This window comes from Xenopus laevis, chromosome 7L (assembly GCF_017654675.1).
Source record: "Xenopus laevis strain J_2021 chromosome 7L, Xenopus_laevis_v10.1, whole genome shotgun sequence".
NCBI lineage: Eukaryota > Metazoa > Chordata > Amphibia > Anura > Pipidae > Xenopus > Xenopus laevis.
This window is the reverse complement of record NC_054383.1, coordinates 102,186,913-102,210,629: the sequence shown is the minus strand read 5'-3', so window position 1 is coordinate 102,210,629 and position 23,717 is coordinate 102,186,913. Positions and strand designations below refer to the sequence as shown.

The 23,717-nt window shown below is 34.5% G+C and overlaps 1 protein-coding gene across 5 annotated transcripts in view; it reads right to left on the bottom strand.

The window, feature by feature from the left end:
* ajap1.L (adherens junctions associated protein 1 L homeolog) overlaps positions 1-23,717 on the bottom strand; it is a 138,301-nt gene that overhangs the window by 29,774 nt on the left and 84,810 nt on the right. For all 5 annotated transcript variants that reach the window (XM_018226104.2, XM_018226106.2, XM_041569407.1 and 2 more), the window contains one exon: positions 6,828-6,915. In XM_018226104.2, coding sequence (XP_018081593.1) covers positions 6,828-6,915 — 88 coding nt within the window. The remainder of the gene's footprint in view (positions 1-6,827; positions 6,916-23,717) is intronic.

The window sequence follows — 23,717 nt, the reverse complement described above, 5'->3', positions numbered from 1 at the left end:
ATACAATGGGATTCCTGACTGGAACATTTCATTTTAGGTATAAAATGAATCTCTGCAATATTAATCTCTGTAATAATAACTGGGAAAGACTGTTCATATATTTCAACACTGAAGGCAAATGGAATGTTTTCTAAAATGGAACATAACAAATTAACTTGTAAGTACAGTATATTCCCCTTGTAAGCAAGGAAAGACGTAACAAAGCAAAACTACTTTGGTTTGATAGAAAGCAATCGATAGCATTGAGGTAAGAAAAAAATACACATTTAGGGCATTCAAGTAAGTTGGATTCAGTTGGAACTTTTGCAAGGTACAATGGGGGCTAAAAAAGCATGCAAAAAACTATCCAATCAAAGTAGTTAATGAAAAGAGCATTAGTGTAAAGAGTAAAACTATTCCCAAATAATTTTTTAGAAGTATAAATAGCAAAAGAATCAAGCAAGTGGGGCTACTCAGTTTTAGAAACTAGTCTTTAAAGGGGTGGTGGCGAATTTTTGCTGGAGTTTCGAAAAAAAAAAATATGCAGGTGGGAAAATGCGGAATTTCACTGCAAATCTATGGCTGATGAAAAAATTTGCTCATCACTAGTAGGGGGTAAAGGTTTGCTTAACTCTACTTAAATAAGTCTCCTTAAGATTAACTGCAGCATTTGGTGGGTTTGGTTCAAAATTAGCAACCTGAGGTAGGAGGCCCTCAGTAGACATAGAATATACGAATAGCTAGAAATATAGAAATAAAAGGTAAGATAAGAGCTCATCACAGAAAAAACTCACCCACTTTCTATTCATTGCTATTTAGAATTCTGTTTATAAAGTGGTGAAACCTAGTCAACGGGGGGAAAATTTGGCAGGTGTGAATTTGCGGCGAATATCCGTGTCTCCCTGGTGGCGAATAAGTTCGCCAAACTGGTGTGAAAATTTGCCTGCTGCATAAAATTTTGGACAAGCTTCAGAAAAGTTGCTCGCGTCAAAACTGTTGCACGTCAACATTGACATTGACTTTGCCGCTAGCATCAAAATTGACACAGGCATCAAAATCCGTGTTTCGCTAATTTTCCGCCATTTCCCAAATTTTTCAACATATCAAAATAGGATCAAAATAGGACAAATTCCCCCATCACAAGTGAAATATAACATCTAGTTATCACAGTAACTACACAGAATCAACACCTCTGTGCATTTCAGATGTCACCTCTCTAAAGAGTTACAATGTGCCGTTGTGATTGGATTAGTGGAAGAGTCTATATGCCGAGAACTTCCCACACCAGTCACTGTTGAAGTTGAACTGAAGAAGCTGCTCGGATGACTAGTGAAATGTCTTCAGTAATTACTCAGCAAGTCCAGTTGTTTTTTGAATTACTTACAGTATATTAGATATACCATGACCTGGATGAATAAAAATTTTCATAGCCATAGTGAAATATAACTTTCACCTATTGATAAATACAATTTTAAAAATCACATGGGAATGAATAGAAAGTAGGTGAATTTATCTGTGGTAAACTCTAATCTCACATTTTGATAACTCTGCCCCTTATTGTGGTCACAATACAGGTCCTGTATTAGACAAATGCTTTGTATAATAAAGAAAAAAACTTTTTTTCAGATATATACTGTTTCCTTTGTTGACAGGACAGCTATGCATAACAGTTTGGTATCAAAAGAAGAAATTCTTAAAACAGTTGTGGCTATATTCCTTTTTTACAACCCAATGTTAATTTTCTATAAAGGAATTTTATTTAATTTTATTCATAAATACTTTCATCAGTATCCTGCTGGTATACAGCACAAAGTTAAGCTGTTTCCTCAACTCAATATAAAACAGAATAAGGTTTATAAGGCTTCTTAGCTTTAGACCACCTACACTTTCAGAAAAGTCATGGGGGTGCATAATTTCACTGGTGATTATTAGGTGAATTTTTAACTCCATTTTCTGTTAACTTTCAGTTCAAGGGAATTCTTCAAAGAACCTATTGTTAATTATTTATTTATTTTATCTCCTGGTATTTATATAACGACAACACATTTTATACAGTGCTTTACAGAGATTGTGCATAATTTACATCAATCTCGTTCTTATTAGAATTTACAATCTAAGTGCCCATCAAATTCTACATAGTAGGGTCAATTTTACCAAAAGCCAATTAACCTGCCAGAATGGGTTTTTTTTCCAAGCATCAGCGTGAAATGCTCCGGAAATTGATTTTTTTTCTCTGCAGATTATAAGGTTGCTCTCCTTTCTCTTCCAGTTTATACATCAGGAGAATTACTGGATAGCAATATTATATCTGGCATCTATTTACTTACTCCTTTTAAGAATCCAATATATAGTGATACTTGCAATAGATTTATCAGTGTGTTTAATATAGAATGTGTGTCTATTAGAAACACTTAATTTAACAAACAAAAACATAAAAAAAAGAAAACTTTATTTTTGAGACTGTTGTGCAGGCAAGCTTCCTGAATCTTGGCTAGGGTTATAAAGTATTTATCTTAAAGAATGAGTCTGAATAGGGTGTTCAAATCACCTAACACTAACCACCTTATTCACTAACACTAGAATTTATCTCATATTTTTATTTATCAATAAAATGACTCGAAAAAGTTGGGTACGGAAAAACCTTGATCAAATTCAGCGAATACCCAAAACTTAAAATGTTTTGGATTTGATGCCAGAATCACTCGACTTTTTTTGGGCTTCTTGTGCAAAAATCCCAAATTTTTCAGATTATTGAACAAAACCTAGTGCAGGCAACGATATCTTCAAATTGTAAAAGGGACATCAGCCATTGACTTCTACACAACCTCGACAGGTTTGAGATGGCAGATTATCAGATTTGGACTTTTTGCAGCTTCGGGGTATAATAAATCTCAAAAAATGTAGTTTCTTTTTCCTCTAAAAATTTGAGTTTTGTGCCTAAAAAACCTAAATTTTTTAGTAATTAACCCCCTTAATGTCTTTAAAATGAATATCATTTACCAGTCTAGGGTGGGTTGAATATAATACTTCATGATTAAAATCATGAATACTTTTTGTTAGTGATGGGCGAATCTGTCCCGTTGCGCTGAAAAATGTGCGAAATGGGAAACAATTTCGAAACAGCAAAAAATTCACGAAATGCATTAAAGGCAATGGACGTAAAAGATTTTTGACCTGCGACAAGTTTGAACCCAGGTGCAGTGCTTCTGATACACCGGCATTGTTTTGCATATTGGAATTTTAAGAATTGGATTCTGCAAATGTAGAATCTCTATTGCAATACTGAATAATCTTAAAGAACTACTCATCATTACTTTAAAGAATTGCTTATATGCCAAACTGATTTCTTTTGCCAATTTTTTAAATAAATATATGTTATACAGTATATACCAAATACACAGCAGTTCCTTTGATATTTTTAATCATTTTGCCACCAAACAACATTCCCCAAGTGAGTCACTGGGCAACCTCTGATTCAGCTACATAACAAGAACCAGTAAACATAGAAACCATGGTGCTTGGTGGTCAGGTACTTGAATGCAAGAAATTTAAAATCTGTGATCTACCGCACTAAACAGGTCAATGAATTACGCCCGGAGGTTCCTAGTTAGCAATTTTTCAGTTTTCCAGCATACATTTTATTTCACATATATTTCACAAATTTAATTTTCTGTTTTCTTTTGCCAAAGGATTTTTCTTTCTAAAGCATTGTATAAGCGATGTTGTTAACTGTTATTCAGAACAGTATCTTGTTTAAAAAAATCAAGCAATGACAAAAGTGGTCAATGACTACAAATAAAAGACAGTATATGAAATATGGGAGCACCATTTTCTAAAACAATGTTAAAGGAAAATGATTGATTTCTATGTGACAAAGCAGAACTCAAGATTAGCCATTACATGTTTTACAACCGTCTGCAATAAAAATGGAAATTCACTCCCCCACCTATAATACATCCACCTATCTACATTATATATTAAATTAGATTCATCCATTCCATAGTATTGTGGAAATACTCAGCCTCGTATTGTGGTAAAGGACAAACCATGTAGCTAGGTTTTTTTAAAAGCCCTGTGCCTGTTATCCGTTTACCCCCAAATCACAAACCACTCCAGTGCTAGTCCATAATAGAGAACTATTGGTACAAGTAGCTACTTGACCAATGTCATTAAGAAATTTCATATAACAGTAAAGCTACAGTAGCTAGAAGAACATAAGTAATAGAAGTAACAATCATGACAGGCCGTGGCAGTAATGAGAAAGTAGATGTAATCATACCACAAGATAGCCATGATTTCTAAATACAGTAAATGGTTTTTTTTAGATATCAATTTGAAAAAGTTATTTTTGATTTATCGTAGGGGAAATTTATGGGCAAGATTCAATTTCAGAAGAAAAAACTATTCAAATTCAGTTCTAGTTTTTCCCATAGATTTATAATGTTATTAAGTTTTTGGGACAGATAAATCAATGATTATTATTCCACAATTTGTACCAGTCCAATAATATCAGAGAAGTTAAATTGGTAAAGGGAACAAGACGCGTCTGCCCATTTTCTTCTTTGGTTGTTTTTTTTATGGAGGGCCAGAAAACCCAGACCTATTCCTAGAAGAGGTGAGACTTAGCTTTGTGTATCAGTAAAAAAATATATTATTTTATGCAGAAATTATTTGGGTGTATCTTGGACTTGAATTCCCATATTGTTGCAGTTTTATATCTACACTATTTAAGGAGTTTCTTGGATCTAAGAGTTCCTTTGAACAAATCAGTGTTACCAATAGACTTCTATGTCTTTGAGTTCTTTCCTATGTACCTATGAGTTCTGTTCCTATGTACTGGCAATAAAAAGTTTTTTTCTTGCAATGTAAATTTTATATAGCATAGAGGTTTATATACATTTCTAGGAATCTTTCAAACTATATTCAATCACATATTAAACCCATGAACTTTATTATTTCTGCTCAATGTGTTCTCCATATTCTCTGAATCAAAACACATTGGGGGTCATTATCAAGACTGGGCAAATTTGGCCATGGGCAGTAACCCATGGCAACCAATCAGATTGCTGCATTCATTGTTCTACTTGCAGCTGGCTTCAAAAAGCTAATTGCTGATTGGTTGCTATAGGTAACTGCTCATGGTAGTGTTGATAAATGAGCCCCATTGTCACTAGTGAGGCGTAAACTTTTTTGGTCAGGTCGTGAGACTTTTTTGGCAAAACTGTGGCGAAATTTCACAGCAGAGAAGTCACTGAGACAAAAAGTTGTGCAACAAAAAATGCTCATGCATTATGGATGAATGTGGACAAAAAGTTGCCAAGACAAAGAAAGTCTGCAAAAGAAAAAAAAACCATTGACTTTAATGCATTTGGAGTGAGAAAAAAAATCGTAGCCTATTGACTTCAATAAGTTTTTAATTTACTTATCACAAAGGGGCAGATTTACATAGGGTCGAATATTAACCCTCGATATTCGACAGCCGAATGTAAATCCTTCGACTTCGAATATCAAAGTCGAAGGATTTACCGCAAATAGTATGATCGAACAATCGAACGTGTGAAGGATTTTTTTAATCCATCGATTGAACGATTTTTCTTCGACCAAAAAATTGTTACAAAGCCTATGGGGACCTTTTGTCACCATGTTTACTTGGAACAGCTCTATGGCAACAATTGATGCACTCTCCTTCTAATAAATTGCCGATGTCATGGTGAATTTACATTTTTGGCGAAAATACTCCAAATTGTAATGTTTGCCCATCAGTAAATATGTCCCTAAATGTGTGACTACATGTTTCTAACATGTTTCAGCCTTACTTGAAACCCAGTTGTCATCTTGTGGTCAATTTCAGATATTAGAAATCCATGGGGGAGGGGGGAATAAACCATTCAATTGAAAAGCATGCTGAACTTTTGATGAAGATAATGTTACTGTTTTTCTTAAGTAACTATCCTGTTTGCTGAGGTCATGGGATGTCAGAAGATTTAGAAAATAGGAAGGCTACTGGACACTCTGTTATTGTTTACAAGAGTGTTATAATTCTTTGAATAAGGGTAACTTTTAGATGTAGTGGTTTAATTTTACTCAGATGCACACTAAAACCCCATATAAGTATAAGTAATATGAAAGTCCATTGGGCTCACATTTTAGTGCCAGTATATACAAAGAGTTTGGAAAATGCACTATGGATTAAAATCTATTTTTTCTTTTACTTATCACGTGCCTCGTGGTTGTCACTCTTTTTTGATTTTGATTGTAACTAAAATGTGAGCCCAATGGACTTTCATATTACCTATACTTATTTAGGGTTAATATACGTAACTATGGGCTGGGCTGACTATGTTACTCCCCCACACAGTAGTGGCCCATCTCACGTAATTAATTACACATGAGGGTGTGGCTTGTTCTTTATATTGGAATTCTGTATGCATTGTGGGTAACACTGGAAATAGGGCATTGTCCGAAACATGTTGTGCGATTAAAACTTTTTGCAGTTCACCTGCGGGTGCCTGGCTCTATTTCCTTACACAGATGTATTCGCCTTATTTGGACAAAGGCAGAGCTAAAGGTATGACTAAGGCTTAATTGGAACCAGTAATCAGCATATGAGTTAGAATAGACTTGTTTGGAGATATAATTCAAAATATAAGCACAGAAATACTATATTCATTGAGGTAACTGGTAACTGTTAAAACTGTTGATTTTTACCCTTTTCTAAGATTGCTTAGCACTAACAAAAATAACAGAAACAATATAATTGACAAAGTTGTTTGAAACACTGAATTAGCTAATTGACCCAATGCTTTTTCCATTAAACCAAGTGCAAAATGAGTAGAGGTCATCCTTACCAATTTTTCAAGACGAGTGTTGTTATCAATGCTGCAATGACCATGATTAGGGAAACAGTGATGGTAATAATCTGGTGTACCGCTAGACCTGTATGAAGAAGCAGAAACAAAAGCAAAGCCATGTGATAAATGAGCAGAAACAAATTGTATCAGTAACAATGTATAAAATAGCAGGAAATGTAGTCCAGATGTGTCAAGTTCTATCACTGGAGCCGTCGCCAGTTTATATGTTAAGAACAATTTTTATAACACTGAATTTCTTTGGTTCCATATTTCAAAACATGGAATGACTGTTGCTCAGAACAATATACTAATTCAGTAATCATTCTACATTTTAGTCATGTAGCCATTTATATGTAAAATTATGTACTGCAATTAAAACTGTCCTTTGATTTTAGGAAAAAGAAGTGGGTCAGCAATGAAGTAAATGTTATAAACTGCTTACTGTACCACCTAAGCAGCCCTTGTTAACACATGCTAAACGACCGAACCCTAGATCTTGATGAATTTCTTTCTGCTTCAGCAAATATTCACTTTATAGACAAATACAAGAGCTCCTCTGCACTCAACCCATTATCAATATATTTAGGACATTCACCTTACTTTAAGGGAGTTATTTACTAAGCTCCGAATACCTGAAATTCCCCAAAATCCAAAAATTCGTGATTTTTTTTTATAAAATCAGACTTTTAAAAAAAATCACAAATTTTTCAGAATTTATTAAACCCGGAGGGCTACAAAGCCCGAATATAAAACCACGGCATCTCAAACCTGTCGAGGTTGCATAAAAGTCAATGGGAACAGTCCCATTGATTTTTGGTTGTGTCTGGGGTTTTGGGCAATTTCACGATGTTTCAGAGCTTTCGGTTGAAATTCACGAAAAAATTGTGAAAATAAGAGCTTTTCCCGCAAAGCAAATTTTTGGGAAAATGTAATAATAAATAAGCGCTGAAAACCTCAGCGGGTTAGATCGGAGTTTGTAGTAACCGATATTGAAATAAATTCGGACCTTGATAAATAACCCCCTAAATGTCAGAAACCGGAACCCAAAAATCAAAGTCGAGGGGGAACAATAAGGTCAACTAAAGTAAGAGAAACTATATGAGGCACTTTGTAGGTATTGATCTTCAGTGATATAGTTCCCTAGTTGTGCTGACCACAGAAATACACACACACTTTTCTGAAAGATCTTTTCCTTAAAAAAGCCTTTTTTATATACAGTATTTGGATTTTTGTCCTCTGGGAAAAGGCAACGTTTCTTCATTTATGTTCTAGTACTTTGTTCCCCATTTTTTCGATTGAGAGAACTCTCCACTTTTCCGATATTTCATTTTTCTGGCAACTTTTCACCTGTAAAGGTCTCAGAGACAGGGAAAAAGAACAGATGGCTGAACTCACAAACACGACTGTCGTGAGATTTATTATAAAATTAGAATGAAAAAAGTATGAATGGAAAATTACACTAAACTCTGCGCTTTAAAATCTGAATACCCCGAAAAACTGAAAAAATTTGAATTGTGAAAACCTCTAAAAGTCCTTATTGGCTCCCATTGACTTCTATAGTACCTTGACAACTTTTACCTGTCAAAGTTTTGTATTTGGGATTAGTGGTTTATACACTCAGGGGGTTATTTATTAAAGCCAAAAACTCAAAAAAATCTAGTTTCAAGATGTATTATACACTGAGGATGGAAAAAGTCTTAATCCAAAAAATTCTCAGACCTGCTGAGGTTGTATATAAACCAATAGGAGAGGTCTCTATCCTATGTGGAAGTTTCTGTGGTCTGCGATGGATTAGCCCAAAAATCCAACTGTTTCGGACTTTTTGGGGCAAAAATCAGAAAAATTCTAGCTTTTCAGGAAAAGCCAGTTCTGATTAAATCATGCTTTTTAAATAATAAATAAAGTCCAATCATGACTCTGGTTTGGTCAGACTTTTTCATTAAAATACTTCATAAGTAATAATATGTCCCTTCATAAATCTCAAATTTTTAGAGCTTTATAAAATAATAAGAAAACCAAAGTTTTTTAGAGACTGTGTAAATGGGCTGTGCAAAATTAAAAAAAATTCTAATATAGGTAGTTAGTCAAAAATGTAATGTATAAAGGCTGGAGTGACTGGATGTGTAACATAATAGCCAGAACACTACTTCCTGCTTTTCAGCTCTATAACTCTGAGCTAGTCAGCGACTTGAAGGGGGGCCACATGGTACATATCTGTTCAGTGAGTTTGCAATTGATCTTCAGCATTCAGCTCAGATTCAAAAGCAACAGAGCCGAAAAGCAGGAAGAAGTGTTCCGGCAATTATGTTAGATATCCGGTTACTCCAGCCTTTATATATTACATTTTTGCTTAACTAACTATAATAGAAACATTTTTTATTTTGCACAGTCTGTCTATTTACCCAGTTTTTATTTTTACACTGAACAATTTCTTTAAAGCTTAGCACATTACAATCATAGCACATGATGCAAAGTGCAATTTTAATATACAAATTGCCATGTTTTTCATTTTATCTATTTATCCCTCTATTTTATTTTTTTCCTGTTACTATTACCTTAAACTGATAGATTGACACCAGGAAACCGCTGGTGTCCGCTCACCCGTGCACAAGAGGATGGAAGGGTTATTGGAAAGACGGGGCTCTGTGATTGTGTGGCCCAGTGGATGGTGTGGGGGCCTTCCTGAAGTTGCAGGCTCGGTTGGCCCTGGGCTCCCCAGTCTGACACTGACTGGACACATAGAAGCTGTACCTTTCACAGCTGCATAAATCTCATATAAATAACCCATTTCCTGCCCTGTAATAATGACTTGTGGTATATCTATATACATTGTAGGCCATTAAATACTATACTTAAAGAGGTCAAAATCTTTATTCCACCATGCAAAGAGTTTATTACCCAAAGTATGGCGTTTTGTTGGGACAAGGTGCAAAGAAACACATGCATATTGCCATGTTTTTCATACTATTCATACTGGCTTGCTGAGAGCACCCATAGATGCAGATACTTAGGGGTAGATTTATTTGAATTTTGAGTTTATTTTAGTGTAATGCAACTAAGAAATAGTCCAAATTCGATTTGAGTTTACAAAAATTCAAATTTCATAATGTGTCCTGTATTATCTCTTTAAGAATTCAAATTGACTATTCACCATCTAAAACCTGCAGAATTGGTGTTTTAGCCTATGGGGGACCTCCTACAATCAATTTGGAGTAATTTGGTGGACTTTTGAAAAAAATATTTTTTTAAAAAAATGAATCAAATTCGATTTGAGTTTGCAGCTCGATCCTATTCACCTGTTTTTTTTTTTAATTTCGAGTTTATGGGAGTTGGTGGGAGTTTTTAAAAACTCCCATAAACTTGAAATTCGACCGTTGATAAATCTGCCACTTAGATCACTTAATGGAGTACAATAGAATTAGCTGTAAAATATCAGAGGAAAATTTTACATTTTATATTTGCTTCAGCCAACAAATTGTATTCAGCAATAAGAAAAGCAATGGCACCACTTTCAAACACATCTTTTTTCAATCTAGTAGTATAGGAAGATAAAAAAGATGTTGATTTTTTTTCTTAAAAATGAAGATCATTAAAAATGCCATACACCCTGTTAGAGATAATCCTTGAGGTGAGAAAATGAATCATGGAATGCAAATATGAATTCACCTGACATCAACTCAGAAACACCAGACTTCTTTCAGTAGAATCAAAAATATTATCACACTCAAAAATAGATTCCATCTGCTTGACTTTACCTCACAATATAGATTTAATTAACTTGCGAGGGGACATGATTACAACATGATTTAACCCATAAAGTGGATCACCATACCAGAGGCCACCCCTTTAGACTAGAAGAAAAGAACTTTCATTTGAAGCAACGTAGGGGGTTCTTCACAGTCAGGACAGTGAGGTTGTGGAATGCATTGCCGGGTGATGTTGTGATGGCTGATTCAGTTAATGCCTTTAAGAATGGCTTGGATGTTTTTTTTGGACAGACATAATGTCAAAGGCTATTGTGATACTAAACTCTATAGCTAGTATAGGTATGGGTATATAGAATTTATGTAAAAGTAGGGAGGGTGTGTGTATGGATGCTGGGTTTTCATTTGGAGGGGTTGAACTTGATGGACTTTGTCTTTTTTCTACCCAATTTAACTATGTAACTATGTTTAAAACAGACATACTGTAGCTGTGCCAAATAACCGATGCCCTTATTGTAATCAGTAATATACATGAACACCAAATATTAACATGTTCCATTATATAATAGTAATTGAAAGGCTCTTCTTCTATTTAAATTATATTTATGTATTTATTTGGGTAAAAAGCTGTCCTGTATTTGCCTGAGATATATATATATATATAAAATCAGAATCGAACGCTTGCACTCTGAACCAGTCTTCCTTTAGTGAGGGTGCAGGGTCAAAGCATTATGTACAGTTCAAGAGGACCAGCACTCCATGGTTAGTGAACCATCAATATTTGATTTCTCAAACTTGTGCAGGACCTTGATAAAGGCCCTAATGTGGGTCGAAACGTTGGATGCACAAGTTTGAGAAATCGAATATTGATGGTTCACTAACCATGGAGTGCGGGTCCTCTTGAACTGTATATATATGTATATACTGTATATATACACACACACATAAAGATGCCGTCACTCACTTATATATATTAAATGTGCCTGGGTGCAGTTCATCAAGGATCAAAGAAGAGTAATAATTGTTGAAGCAGGAATCCGCCTGTGACCTCTGACATGAGGATTCCTGCTTCCACGTTTATTACACTAAAAGTTAATTAAATTAACTACTTTAAAATGTTTTTTTTAGTTGACATGGTGATCCAAATAATGTAATGACTTCTTATTTGTAAAACCCTGCAAAAAGCATAATGGATAATGGATCTGTTACAGCTACCTGTAATTATTTTATGCTAATAGTTTACTTAATAATGCATTCTATAGGCTCTAACTTGCGGCCTTTTTTTGCACTCTCTACACTGTGTTCCATTATTTGAATTACCCTTATAGAATTATCAGCCCAGAGAGAAATGGCTGAATGGAATGCACAATGTAACTACAATGTGTGGAAGCATCTAATATGATATTTTATGAAAAGGCTGAAATAATCAATATAATCATAATTTAGTCCCAGTCAATTTGCCCAGATCTTTGGTAGTGTAATATTCATGATTTTTCACTAGAAAATAATGTATGATTCTGCTGGATTAAAAATTAATGTGTTTCCCTTATACTGAATTCAGACCTGCAAAGATGTCCATACCAGCTCTCAAAGCACATTTTAAGGGGGTCATTTATTAACTCGCAAAAAGTGCCATTGTCCCATTCCATCAGGGATCTGCTTGTGTGAGTATAATCTAGAAGTTTTATTATCAATTGGATCACTATAGATTTGTTACCCATACCCACTGAGCAACCCAACATGTTCCCTCTTCGGTCTATGAAGCAAATTGAACAAATTATACTTCTGCTTTTTATATATAAATAAAAATGCAACACTATCCAGAATGATCCAAAGTAAGGATATCAATATGCATAGAAAATACTTCAAACATATTCCTTATGCATCAAGGTGTGTGAATAAAGAAATGTAGACTTTGCTATGTATGCTGCTTATATCTAGGATAATACCTATTGCACATTTATAAAAGAAGCCAAATACTGGATATATAGGATAAGATTATCCCTTAAAAGATTTATAAATATTTGTTTTTCTACTTAACCATCAGAGGACAAGCAATTACAATATTTTCAGAAAATTTTGCACAGGTTTTTTCTACACAGATACAACTTGGTGACAAAAATCAAAACTACTTTTCCAAATGATTGGGCAATGCTACTTATCATAATAATAGGGTACATTTTGTTTCTGTTCTTATAAAAGATTTTTATTATGCCTTATGGGAACCAACAGTCAAATAAACCTTTATGTCAGGGCCTGACAAATTCTGAAGCTTGTACATTAGCTAGATTAGAATTGTGCTTTGTAACTGACCAGTTTACTCACCCTTATTAACAGAACATAAGCAGAAGCTTTTTATAAGCTAAAATACTGGTTATAAAGGAAAACAAATAAAATCAGGGTCCTCTGGAGGATTCGGCTCTCCAGACCCAACAATGTGGTAAATTTTCCCTTCACAAGATAAGCGCAAACTGAAATCTGATGCTTTGGGCTGTGTCCAAGGTATGTCACATCAGATAATTCTTGAATTTAAATAAACACTTTTAGGGTGGTGGCACACACTGCATTCCAGGGAGATTAGTCACCGAGCGACCAGTAGCCCAGTATCTCAATTAGAATTATATCAATATTGAACACATTTATAGTAATATGACTGTATACTGATATAGACCTGGGACTGATACATTTAAAAAGAACTGAAACAACATGTGTCTCTGAAATTCTTTTGTGGACAGTGCATGTTCACAGAAAGTTAAAGAAGATGTTTTCCATTAATATCACAAGTTTTGTGCTTGAAAAGAGACAGTGTAAAATGTTTCATCTGGTAGAGTCAACTGTAATTTTGATTCAATTAAGAAATAATATGGTGAATGAAGCTGTACAGTTTAATACGCATTGGATCACCATTATGGGTGAAGACGAGAGCTGAGAACTCCACTGTTAGGACAAAGTAACACATTTCAACTGTGCACTGATGTGATTTGTTAGGGGGGCTTGAGACTGGTTTAAATACGTTTGTAAAACATAATTCAGCAAAGGAAAAACCAAATGGCCAAACAAGCAGACAACTATTAATAATAAAGAGCATCGCACACCAGTTGCTAGACACTTTGAAGAATGTAATAAAAGAACTTCTTCGTATCTGAAAGTCACAGGTATAGATAGAGTAGTTCCCAATATAAGGGGTGGAAATATATATTTTGAGTTATGGACTTGTACGGAACGCATTTTGGGACATCATCATATATATAATAATCTAAACCCAATAGAAAAGTTTTACCACAAATATGGATTTATGGAGCTTATTTAGGATCAAGGATGTGCTCTATTGGACATGGTCTTCCCATAATTCAGAGTTTCTACACTCAATTTTTTTTCCCTTTACAACAAAAAAAATATGTAAAGTGTTTTGGGAATATGGAGGACAGCTCTTACACACGATGGAATAATTTGACAGTTGAAACAGGCTTTTGAAATATGGTACAGAAAAAGATTAATAGCTTAGTATCTAGGAACACACATATAATACAGAGACTAAATTGTTTATAAGCAACCCTACCAATTAGACACTGAACTTACTGGATATACTGTATGTTTATTTACAGGTAAAAGGTAACGATTCCACAATAAAACCGAATTCAATATTGTATGGTAACATGAGTATAGCCATTTAAGCATTACCTGTACAAAAAAGACTATATCCAGAACAAAAAAAAACTGTTTTTATTTCTAAATATGTTTATAAACATAGGGGTTTTTTTTAAAAAAAAATATGCTTAACTGTTAAAATCTGGGTATGACACATTTGTTTTCCTAAGCTATTCATTAATAATGATGTATAAAATAATCTGAATAATGTATTAGTTTAGATGAAAATGCAATAAGCTAACTAGATACAGAAGATGGATAAACATAGCTAATAGAGATTTGACTTCGATGGCTAAACCTTTTTCTTCATTTAAACATATCATTACCCTATCCCACTGAAACAAATGCCATGATATGTCAAAAGAGTTTTCTCCATTTGTATACATCTAAAAAGTTCAACTTATGAGTTTGAGTAAAATTTGGAACATCTCTATAGTACCAGGTCTCCAGGTTTAAAATACATGTTTTAGATTGCATTTATGCCTGATCAACATGGATGTCAAACTTCTCTTTGCTGAAAGGCACACTAGCCCATGACACATTATACTGTATCTAAGCTCCCACACCTCCAAAACTGGTGAATTTTCCAGGAGTTCCAAGGACTGCATATCTACAATACCTTGTATCTTGTGTACCCATTTAGTTTGAGCCTTGCACCTCACTGAAAACTGGGGGTAAAAATCCTGGAAAACCTTCTGGCCTTCCCTGCTCCAATGTGTGGCGGGGCTGCAGTTGCAACATTCCCTTGATTGTACTGTGTGCCAATGCAGTTAATGAAAGAGGGTACCAATAAAGCCTACTGAAACTGCTGTTGCTAAAATACAACTGGTAGCACATAATGTAGTAGCTTCTCACTAGAACTTCTACTTAACAGTATGATTATAATTAAGCTGCAGAAGAAGGCAAGAACAGCAGGGCTGAGGCTAACATAAATGAAAAGTTAAATTTAATGTTTCTGGCTTCAACAGTGATATTGTTACTTTTCCTTTTTAACTACTCTCTTTCACACATGATCGGGAGGTTTTTCTTCTTGCAGAGAAACCTTAGGTGCTTTTATATAATACCTTTTATGTTTTGGCTTCCTGAAATAGTCTTGCAAGGAGTTTAGATATTATATTCCTGTTTTCCATTGTGATTTTGTATAACCCAATTGATGCCACAGGGATTCATGTTTTACCCAATCCATGGTGGAGACAATTTACAGAATAATATCTGAGTCAATACAAAAACAGTGGAGAGCAAGTAAAGTTTTTTGGGATAGAGATTTTTGGGATAGAAAAGCAAGAGAAGACTTTGGATGAGTTTGGGAATGTAGAGAAAGCATGATTATGGGGGCTTATGCTGGTAAAGCGAGACACAATTTGTTCTGTTTTCTGACTTGCTATGTGAGTATGGATTAACTGATCAAATAGAGGCACACAGCATTTAATATATAAATGGCAATAGGTTTGACTACTGCAGTTCTCTTGGGGGGGGTGCTGTGACACAAAGTGCTCAACCACATCTATATCATCTATTTTATGTTCTGCTTGTGACACACCCCAACAAATGTTCTATCAATGAAGAACGTCAGAGTACACATCATAGTTCTCTGTGTGTTGTTTTCCCTGAAAATGTTGACATATACTGTATTTCTGTGAGCTTTAATGGTTATCATGATTTTACAGAGCTATTGGTTTTAAGAATTATTGCTCCCTTGTGGCTCTTTAATATTTAATGCAAAGAAAAATGCCAGTGATCTATCTTTATCAGAGTATCCCTCAATACAACATATATTATTGGGATTTAAACCAGATTTAATTTAAACCCAAGGCAAGTTTAAAAATGAATGTTTTTTTTCCTACTTAATATTCATCACTGGTGGCATTCCTTTATGGACCATATATAATTCATGTTTAATTAGCTGTTACTGCCTTTAACATTTCATGAAACAACGATTCATAGACTTCTCATGATTACTCATTAGCGAAAGAAAATAAAAAATGCAAGGATTGTAATAAACTTTCCATGGTGTAAATCACAATAAACCATCATTAGTGTCTAGGACCCAATTAGTTATTCACAGAAACAAACCTGGGTAATATTTCAATAATCAGCTACACAAAACACTTTGCACAAATTAGAAATAAATAGCTTTTGAGTAACATTTCTCTTATATGCCGCAGGAGTGGAAGAAAGGGTTTTTAGAATTAAAATACTTATGTAGTAATATAATAAATGTAGCAATGTTTGCACCAGTTCTATAATATAATAGTGACCAATTAAAAGGTTGCATTTAGTTGTAACCTGTTGGAAAGCAAAACTTTGGTTGTGATGGACTATTAGATCTGGTAAAAACTGCTCTAAATCTTATGACTTTGAATATGTATTTATTTGATATCAACATAAACCTATTATTTTACTATAAGGGGGCAAATACAGTTATTTATCCCTCGGAATTAACTTTAATTTTTATCTTCTGTCTTTACATTTTATGATTTTTACTTTTGTTGCACCACATGTTGGCAAAACAATCTTCTTGTGTTTATTCAGGGGCAGATTTATAAAGGATTGAGTTGTGTTCTACGGAAATTCGATTTTTTTAGTTTTTTTTTTACCAAAAATCAATTTTCCGGGTTAAAAAAAACTGGAATTTTTCTAGTTTTTTTTTTTAAAAAAGTGCCAAAATAATATTTAAAACCTGTTAAGGTCACGTTGGAGTCAACAGCAGAGGTCCTTTGAACCATTTGAAGATGTTAATAGCATGATGTTCGAGTTTTTTCCAGAGGGCTTTGCACAAAAACTAGATAAATTCACACTAAATTCCGCTGAAAACTCCATCGATTCAAGTTTCCAGGTTCTTAACCCCAAACTCGTTGAGTTTTTTCTATTCCAGTTTTTTTCTTAAATTAGAAACCATTTGAGTTGTGAGTTTATTCGAGGTATAATTAAAGTTTAGACTTAGAGGCTTATTTATTAAAATTCAAATTTGTGAATTTTAGAGATTTTTAAAATTCAAATAAACTTGAAAACACAATGTCAAATGTGTGCTTATTTATAAAAAAAAACTTGAATATAAAAAACTTGATTGAGTAAAAATTAGAAAAAAATTAGAAAAATAAAACATTTGGAAAATTCTAAAACCTCAAATTTGTGCTTAATTATGGAAATTAAGCCAGGTCCCAAGCATTCCAGATCATAGATCCAATACCTGTTTAAGACATCCAATTAAAATTAAATCTTTTATTACAATATGCTTTTAATGATTTGGCTTCACTTACCTGATTACATGAAGCTTAAAGTAAAAAATCAGATTCATGGATTTATAGCAAGTACAGGTTACATTAATATATTATAGTTTTCCCTTCTCTTCCTTTTACAATGCCTATGCAGTTTCAAATATATGTATCTTCATAAAAAAAATTTAACTTTTTTTTATTGTGCTTATTTGTAATTATACATGCTATAAAATGATAACTCTTCCAAGTTACTTTAAAAAGAGAAAACCCTTTTAATGGAAAACTTATAAAATATAATTTTCATTTATGTTACTGGACTAGAGTGAGATATTTGTACTTGTGTAATTTTAAAAGGTTACATAGTTGTCCAAGTTTATTGTGTCACGACTGGCACCCTTAATCCAGAACCAGTGCTAGGCTCCCTGGTCTCGGATCTTGCTTCTGCCTTTAACAGCCGTCTTTCACTTTGGGAGGAGCACTCAGCTAATTGTATGCCTCCAGATCTTAATAAGAGAGGAGCCAAGATGGTTCTGGATAAGCAAAAGGGCACAGTCGTTAGCGAGGTTTTGGACAGAAGGTACAGTTCAGGTTTAGACAAGAAGTGTAGTCAGACAGGCAGGGCAGAATTCAAGCAAGGTCAAACAAGCCGAGTCGGTGCAGGCGAATTACAATGAAGTCAGACAGGCAAGGGTCAAAACTGGGAAATCTTCAGAATGGTCAAACAGGCACAGGTCAGGGTAACAGAGTTCAGAGTAGTCAGACGGGTCAGGGTCAGGATTACAGAATTCAGGAAAGTCAAGCAGGCAGGAGTCAAAACAGGAATCAAAACAGACAAATATCGCACCCAGGAACTAATGAATTAGAACAATGAATTAGAACAATGGTATCAAAATACATTTTGATACCAATGATTTTAAAGAAGCTGTTAGAGAATGATTTATATGGTATTCTATCTGTATATTGTTTATTTGAAGACACTCTAGATCTGCTCTAAGCCGCATTAAATAAACAATACTCTCTTTGAAGGAAAACATGATATTTCTTTGACAGGAAGAGGCACATTTATCAAGAGTTTATATTATATTTATCAAGAAATTTTGAAATCATGTGAGTTTTTTAAAACTCCCATAAGTTTTAAACCAATTGAACCTTATTATATAAATCAAATGGTGGCCGCTAACAACTCCAAATTGATCCCTGGACTTCTCCCATTGACTTAACAGTAATTCGGCAGGTTTTAGGTGGCAAATAGTCAAATTTGAGGGTTTTTAAAGGGCCAGATAATGATAAATCTCAAAAATCTAATTAGACTTTTTAAAAAAAACTCAAATCAAATTTAAATAACTCCCTAGTTAAATTTGAAGCTTTGACCACAAAAAAACTTAAAAATTAGAAATTTCGATTTGACCCTTGATAAGTCTGCCCTAAAGTATGTGGAAAGAAATTAATCATTGTTATAACTTTTGTATTGATTTTATATTTTTGTATATTGCATTTTCATGTTATATTCTCCAATTTCTGTAAAAATTATCAGGCAACATGCTGAGGAGCGGATAAAAATATAGACCTGTTTTTTATTGTCCACTTTGACATTTCAAATTGATCATCCCTATTTCACTGAGATAAATCAATTTTCGTTTGTCATTTCGAATAATTACGGTTACCAGACCTGCCCTTTGAGCAGTGGATACTTTTAGAAAATTGTTAACATGAGGCTGCACAGATACCTGGTAACCTTAATCGTGTGATGTTGTGTCATCTAGATTGATATACGGTCACAAAAATAGTGAAGAAATTGCAAACAAATGGATGATCCATACGTGGCTAAGATTATATCATATCATAACCATGCAGACCTATATGGTGTATACATCAAACAGATTAGATACACAAATACAACCAGTATACAAGGTAGAGAATGCCCTACTCAATGATACTTACAATCTAAAAGGAGAAAGGGGTTTGAGACACACTGATGGGTGCAAGAGTGCTTCTACAAGTGCTCATTTTGGGAACACTTGCACCTGCCTTTGCTTTGTGCACCAAGATTTTAGGGAAGTGGTAAGGACAGGGCCCAGATGTAAGCTGCATGTCCTGCACTCCCTACCTTGTCTGTCTGAAAAATGCACAAGGTAGGGGGCAGCAAGGGGATGCTTATGGTGCTACCCCCACCTGCCTCTCTTGGATCCTGTGCTGACTAATGCATTGAACATTACATGCAGTGGGTAGTAGTTGAAAATTGTGTATACTAAAGGAACACTGGGCAAGATGGAAGTTAGCTTCTCTAAAGACATATTTTTAAGAGATCATTTCTAGACAGATAGAGAAAATTTGGATAGAATGTGAGAATGAATTTCAGAGAATGGGCTTTGAGGCGTGTATAATTAGTAAGCCATGAGTAAGCAGGAGTTGGGATTGCATATTAGTTTGGAATAAATGGGGTTGAGAGTATACCAGGAAACCAGAAGTTTTGAGCAACAGCTATTTTATCTCCATGTTCCATGTTGTACTCTGCACATATATTGCCCACAGAAATGATAGACAGGGCATGTCATTCAATTGCTTAGCCTACATTTCTATCTATCTATCATCTATCTATCTATATATCTATCTATCTATCTATCTGTCATCTATCTATCTATCTCATCAGTATGTACACCGACTAATTCCATTTATGTGTGACTGCAACTGAAGCTGAAAATGAGCCTTAAAGAGTCTGATTCATCAATTTTTGGACATTTTCATCTGAACAGGAAATATTTTAACAACACAGAAAAATTACAGAGCTGTTAAGTTTTACAAATTTTTTCACCTTCACAAGTAGAAAATATTTGTACCAATGCTGCCACTGAACTCTAGCACTATGGTGGCAGATTTATTAAAATTTGAGCTTAATAAATAAAAACCTACCCATCTATTAATTCCTATGTGATTTTTAGAATTGTATTTATCAATGGGTGAAAGTTAGAACTCACCATTTGATAAATATGGTTCTAAAAATCCCATAGGAATGAATTGAATGTTGGTGAGTTTTTATTTATTAAGATCACATTTTGATAAATCTGCCCCATAGTGTTAGAGTTCAGTGCAAGCATAGGATATAACATGGATGAGCTTTTCTTTTTTTAAGCTCTAAACTCAAATTTTGATAAATCTGCCCCTAAGAGAAAATATTTGGATGCTGCCAAATCAGTTCTGACAAACTGACAGAGTTAAAAAAGCTGAAAAATACAATTTGTTAAAACACTTCACTAACAGTGAGGAGAATGTTTCAGTCAAGAAACAGTTTTTGTTTTGTAGTCAAGAAAGTGGCAATTACTGTCATGATCGGCACCCAAAATCCAGAACCAATGCTATGCTTCCTGGTCTCAGCTCTTGTTTCTGCCTTTAACAGCCGCCTTTCACCTCGAGAGGAGCCCTCGGCTAACTGAATGCCGCCAGGTCTTTTAAAGAGAGGAGCCAAGCTAAGGGTTCTGGACGAGCAGAGGGGCACAATCATTATCAAAGTGTTTGGGCAAAAGGTCAGAGTTCAAGGAGCAGGCAGAAAGCATAGTCAAAACCAGGCCGGGTCGGTGCAGGCGGAATACAATCGGAGTCAGACAGGCAAGGGTCAAAAACAGGGTATCAATCAAGAAGAGTCAGACAAGCAGGGGTCAGAATACAGATTTTTGAATAGACGTTTACCAGGCAGGGGTCAGAATCACAGAAGACAGAATAATCAGGCAGGGGTCACAACAGGAATCAGATACAAACAAGATAGCACACAGGAACTCAAAGGAGATTAACCTATAACGGGCAATGAATAGGACACCAAGTCCCCTTTAAATAGTTTTGAATTTGGCACCATTGTGTGCTGGCGTCATTACGCTAGTGACAATGCGCCTATAAATACAGGATATGCGTGCCGTGCACACACTAAGGAACCCTCACAGAAGAGGATGGGAAGCAGCGGGCGTCCCCGACAACCCACTAGACCACCAGAGTGAGTGTCTCTCACAATTACTGTTACAAAATGTTATTTGCTAAAATAAAGCTTCTATCAGTCATTGCTGTTCTTTGGTAAGAAAAAACAATCTTCTTTGTTGGTCTGTAAAGCTGATGAATCTTAATAATTGTTAAAGTTAGGCTATTATTTCATTAATAATTAGCTAGCTCTCTGATGTTTAAGCACACCCTGTTGGGAATTCAGTAGGTACTTTTAAAGCATGGCAGATTCAGACACACAATTCTAAAATTAATGGCACTGGTAATTGAACAAGACAAAGAACCTTTAATTAAATCAAAACAGGTTGTCAACCAGATGCAGAGTGATTCTCTAATAACATCAACTTCAGGAAACACCATGTAAATGTTAACAAAAATGATTAAGAAGGAAAAACAAAACACCAGCTCCTGTCCAATAAAAATTAATCTCCGAAAGGAAAAATGTTATGTATTATATTTTGTATCTATATTTTAAAAGTGTACAGCACAGAACTACATTTAAAAAGTGCTTTATAGAATTTTGTGTTCTAGTCACCCTTGCACACATTAAAATCCATCACAGCGTACTTACATTTTCTGGTTGCCTTAGTAATCAGATAATATAAAGGAACTGCCAGTGAGTTACAAAATGTATCATCAAATAAATTACCAATACAAAATGTGCCACAACCAACCCAAATATTGTTATGCTCCACCATCTGAATAAGGAATAAGATATTCAAGTAGAGTTTTATTAGAATTTTATCTACTAGATTCCTTGCTTATAAATTATTAATTTGCAGTTTTCCCATAACTGGACAATATTGTACAGTAATTCTAAGATATTATTACAAGATGCGTTTAAATACAGACCACAAGATGGCAGTGTGCAATAAGCCTATTGGTTTGAGATCTATGGTATTTATAGTTTGAAACTGTTGCTGGTTATATAGCATATTCTGTGCCCATAGTTCAAAAGAAGACTCTATTCAGATAAAATGCACGCCTTCTACAATTTTGGGATTCCAACTTTATCTGGCCCCAGTCTGAGTTCCCAGTTTATAACCGAGCATCCAATATAATCCACAGTGCTTTACAGAGAATATATATACAGGTATGGGACCTGTTATCCAGAATGCTCGGGACCTAGGGTTTGTCTGGATAACAGACATTTCTGTAATTTGGATCTTCATACTTTTAAGTCTACTAGAAAATCATGAAAACATTAAATAAACCCACTAGGCTGGTTTTGTTTCCAATAAGGATTTATTATGTCTAAGTTTGGATCAAGTACAAGGTACTGTTTTATTATTGCAGAGAAAAAGGAAATCATTTTGAAAAATTTGGATTATTTGATTGTAATAGAGTCTATGGAAGATGACCTTTCCAGAAACTTGGTCAATATTTTGGGATCAAACAGATTCTAACTTAAAATTTCGAATCCTCGACTGGCTCAAGAAATAGTCTTTCCTGTAGTGGCTAAAACCTATTTGTCCATTTTCTTCACATTCCTTACAGAAATATTGTATCACTGGTGCTTAATATTCACTAAGTGTTGTCAGGTTGTTAGATTTAGAACTTGTTTTTGTTACTTTACTTTTATTTTTACTTTCACTCTGGTAAAATGTACATAAGACACTCCAATTGTTAAAAAAAAAAAAAAAAAAAAAAAAAAGATGACCTTTCCTGGGTGCAGAGCCACAGGCATTATTCAATTCTAAAAGAAGTCCACACACGCAGGTCTTAAAAAACAAAAAATATATTTAAGTTTATTACTGGGAGACTAATGTAGTGTATGTGTATATCAGGCCCTTTTGTTGTGTGTAATGGTACTTTGAGAAAGGCTAGATTGCTGGTCGAAGCGTTAGTCTCCCAGTAATAAACTTAGATATATTTTTTTGTTCTTTAAGACCTGAGTGTGCGGTAGGCACTCACGTGTAAATGATCCTGCTTTCCTGGGTGCAGAACCAGCTGATCACATTCAGTCCTGTGTAGAAAAAGTCCACACTCACAGGTCTTATTAACAATGCTTCTTTATTATGGGGACAAGGATGTTTCGGCTACCTCAGTAGCCTTTCTCAAAGTGCACTTAAACTGTCACAGATACACATTTAAACTGAGAAAAATAGTTGCAAGGCTAAAAAATTGTTGCGCATCAAAAAAAAATTAAGGTGTTTCGGAAATTTTCCACCATTTTGAGAATTTTTCAGCAGTTTTGCAATTTTTTTCAGCAAGGCTAAACGAGACAGATTTGCTCATCGCTACAGGTCATTCATTTAAGGTGCTGTTTAAGAGAAAGAGGTTTTTTAATGGTGTTAAAGGGGCAATATGCCCTTGCATTTATCATAAACTCA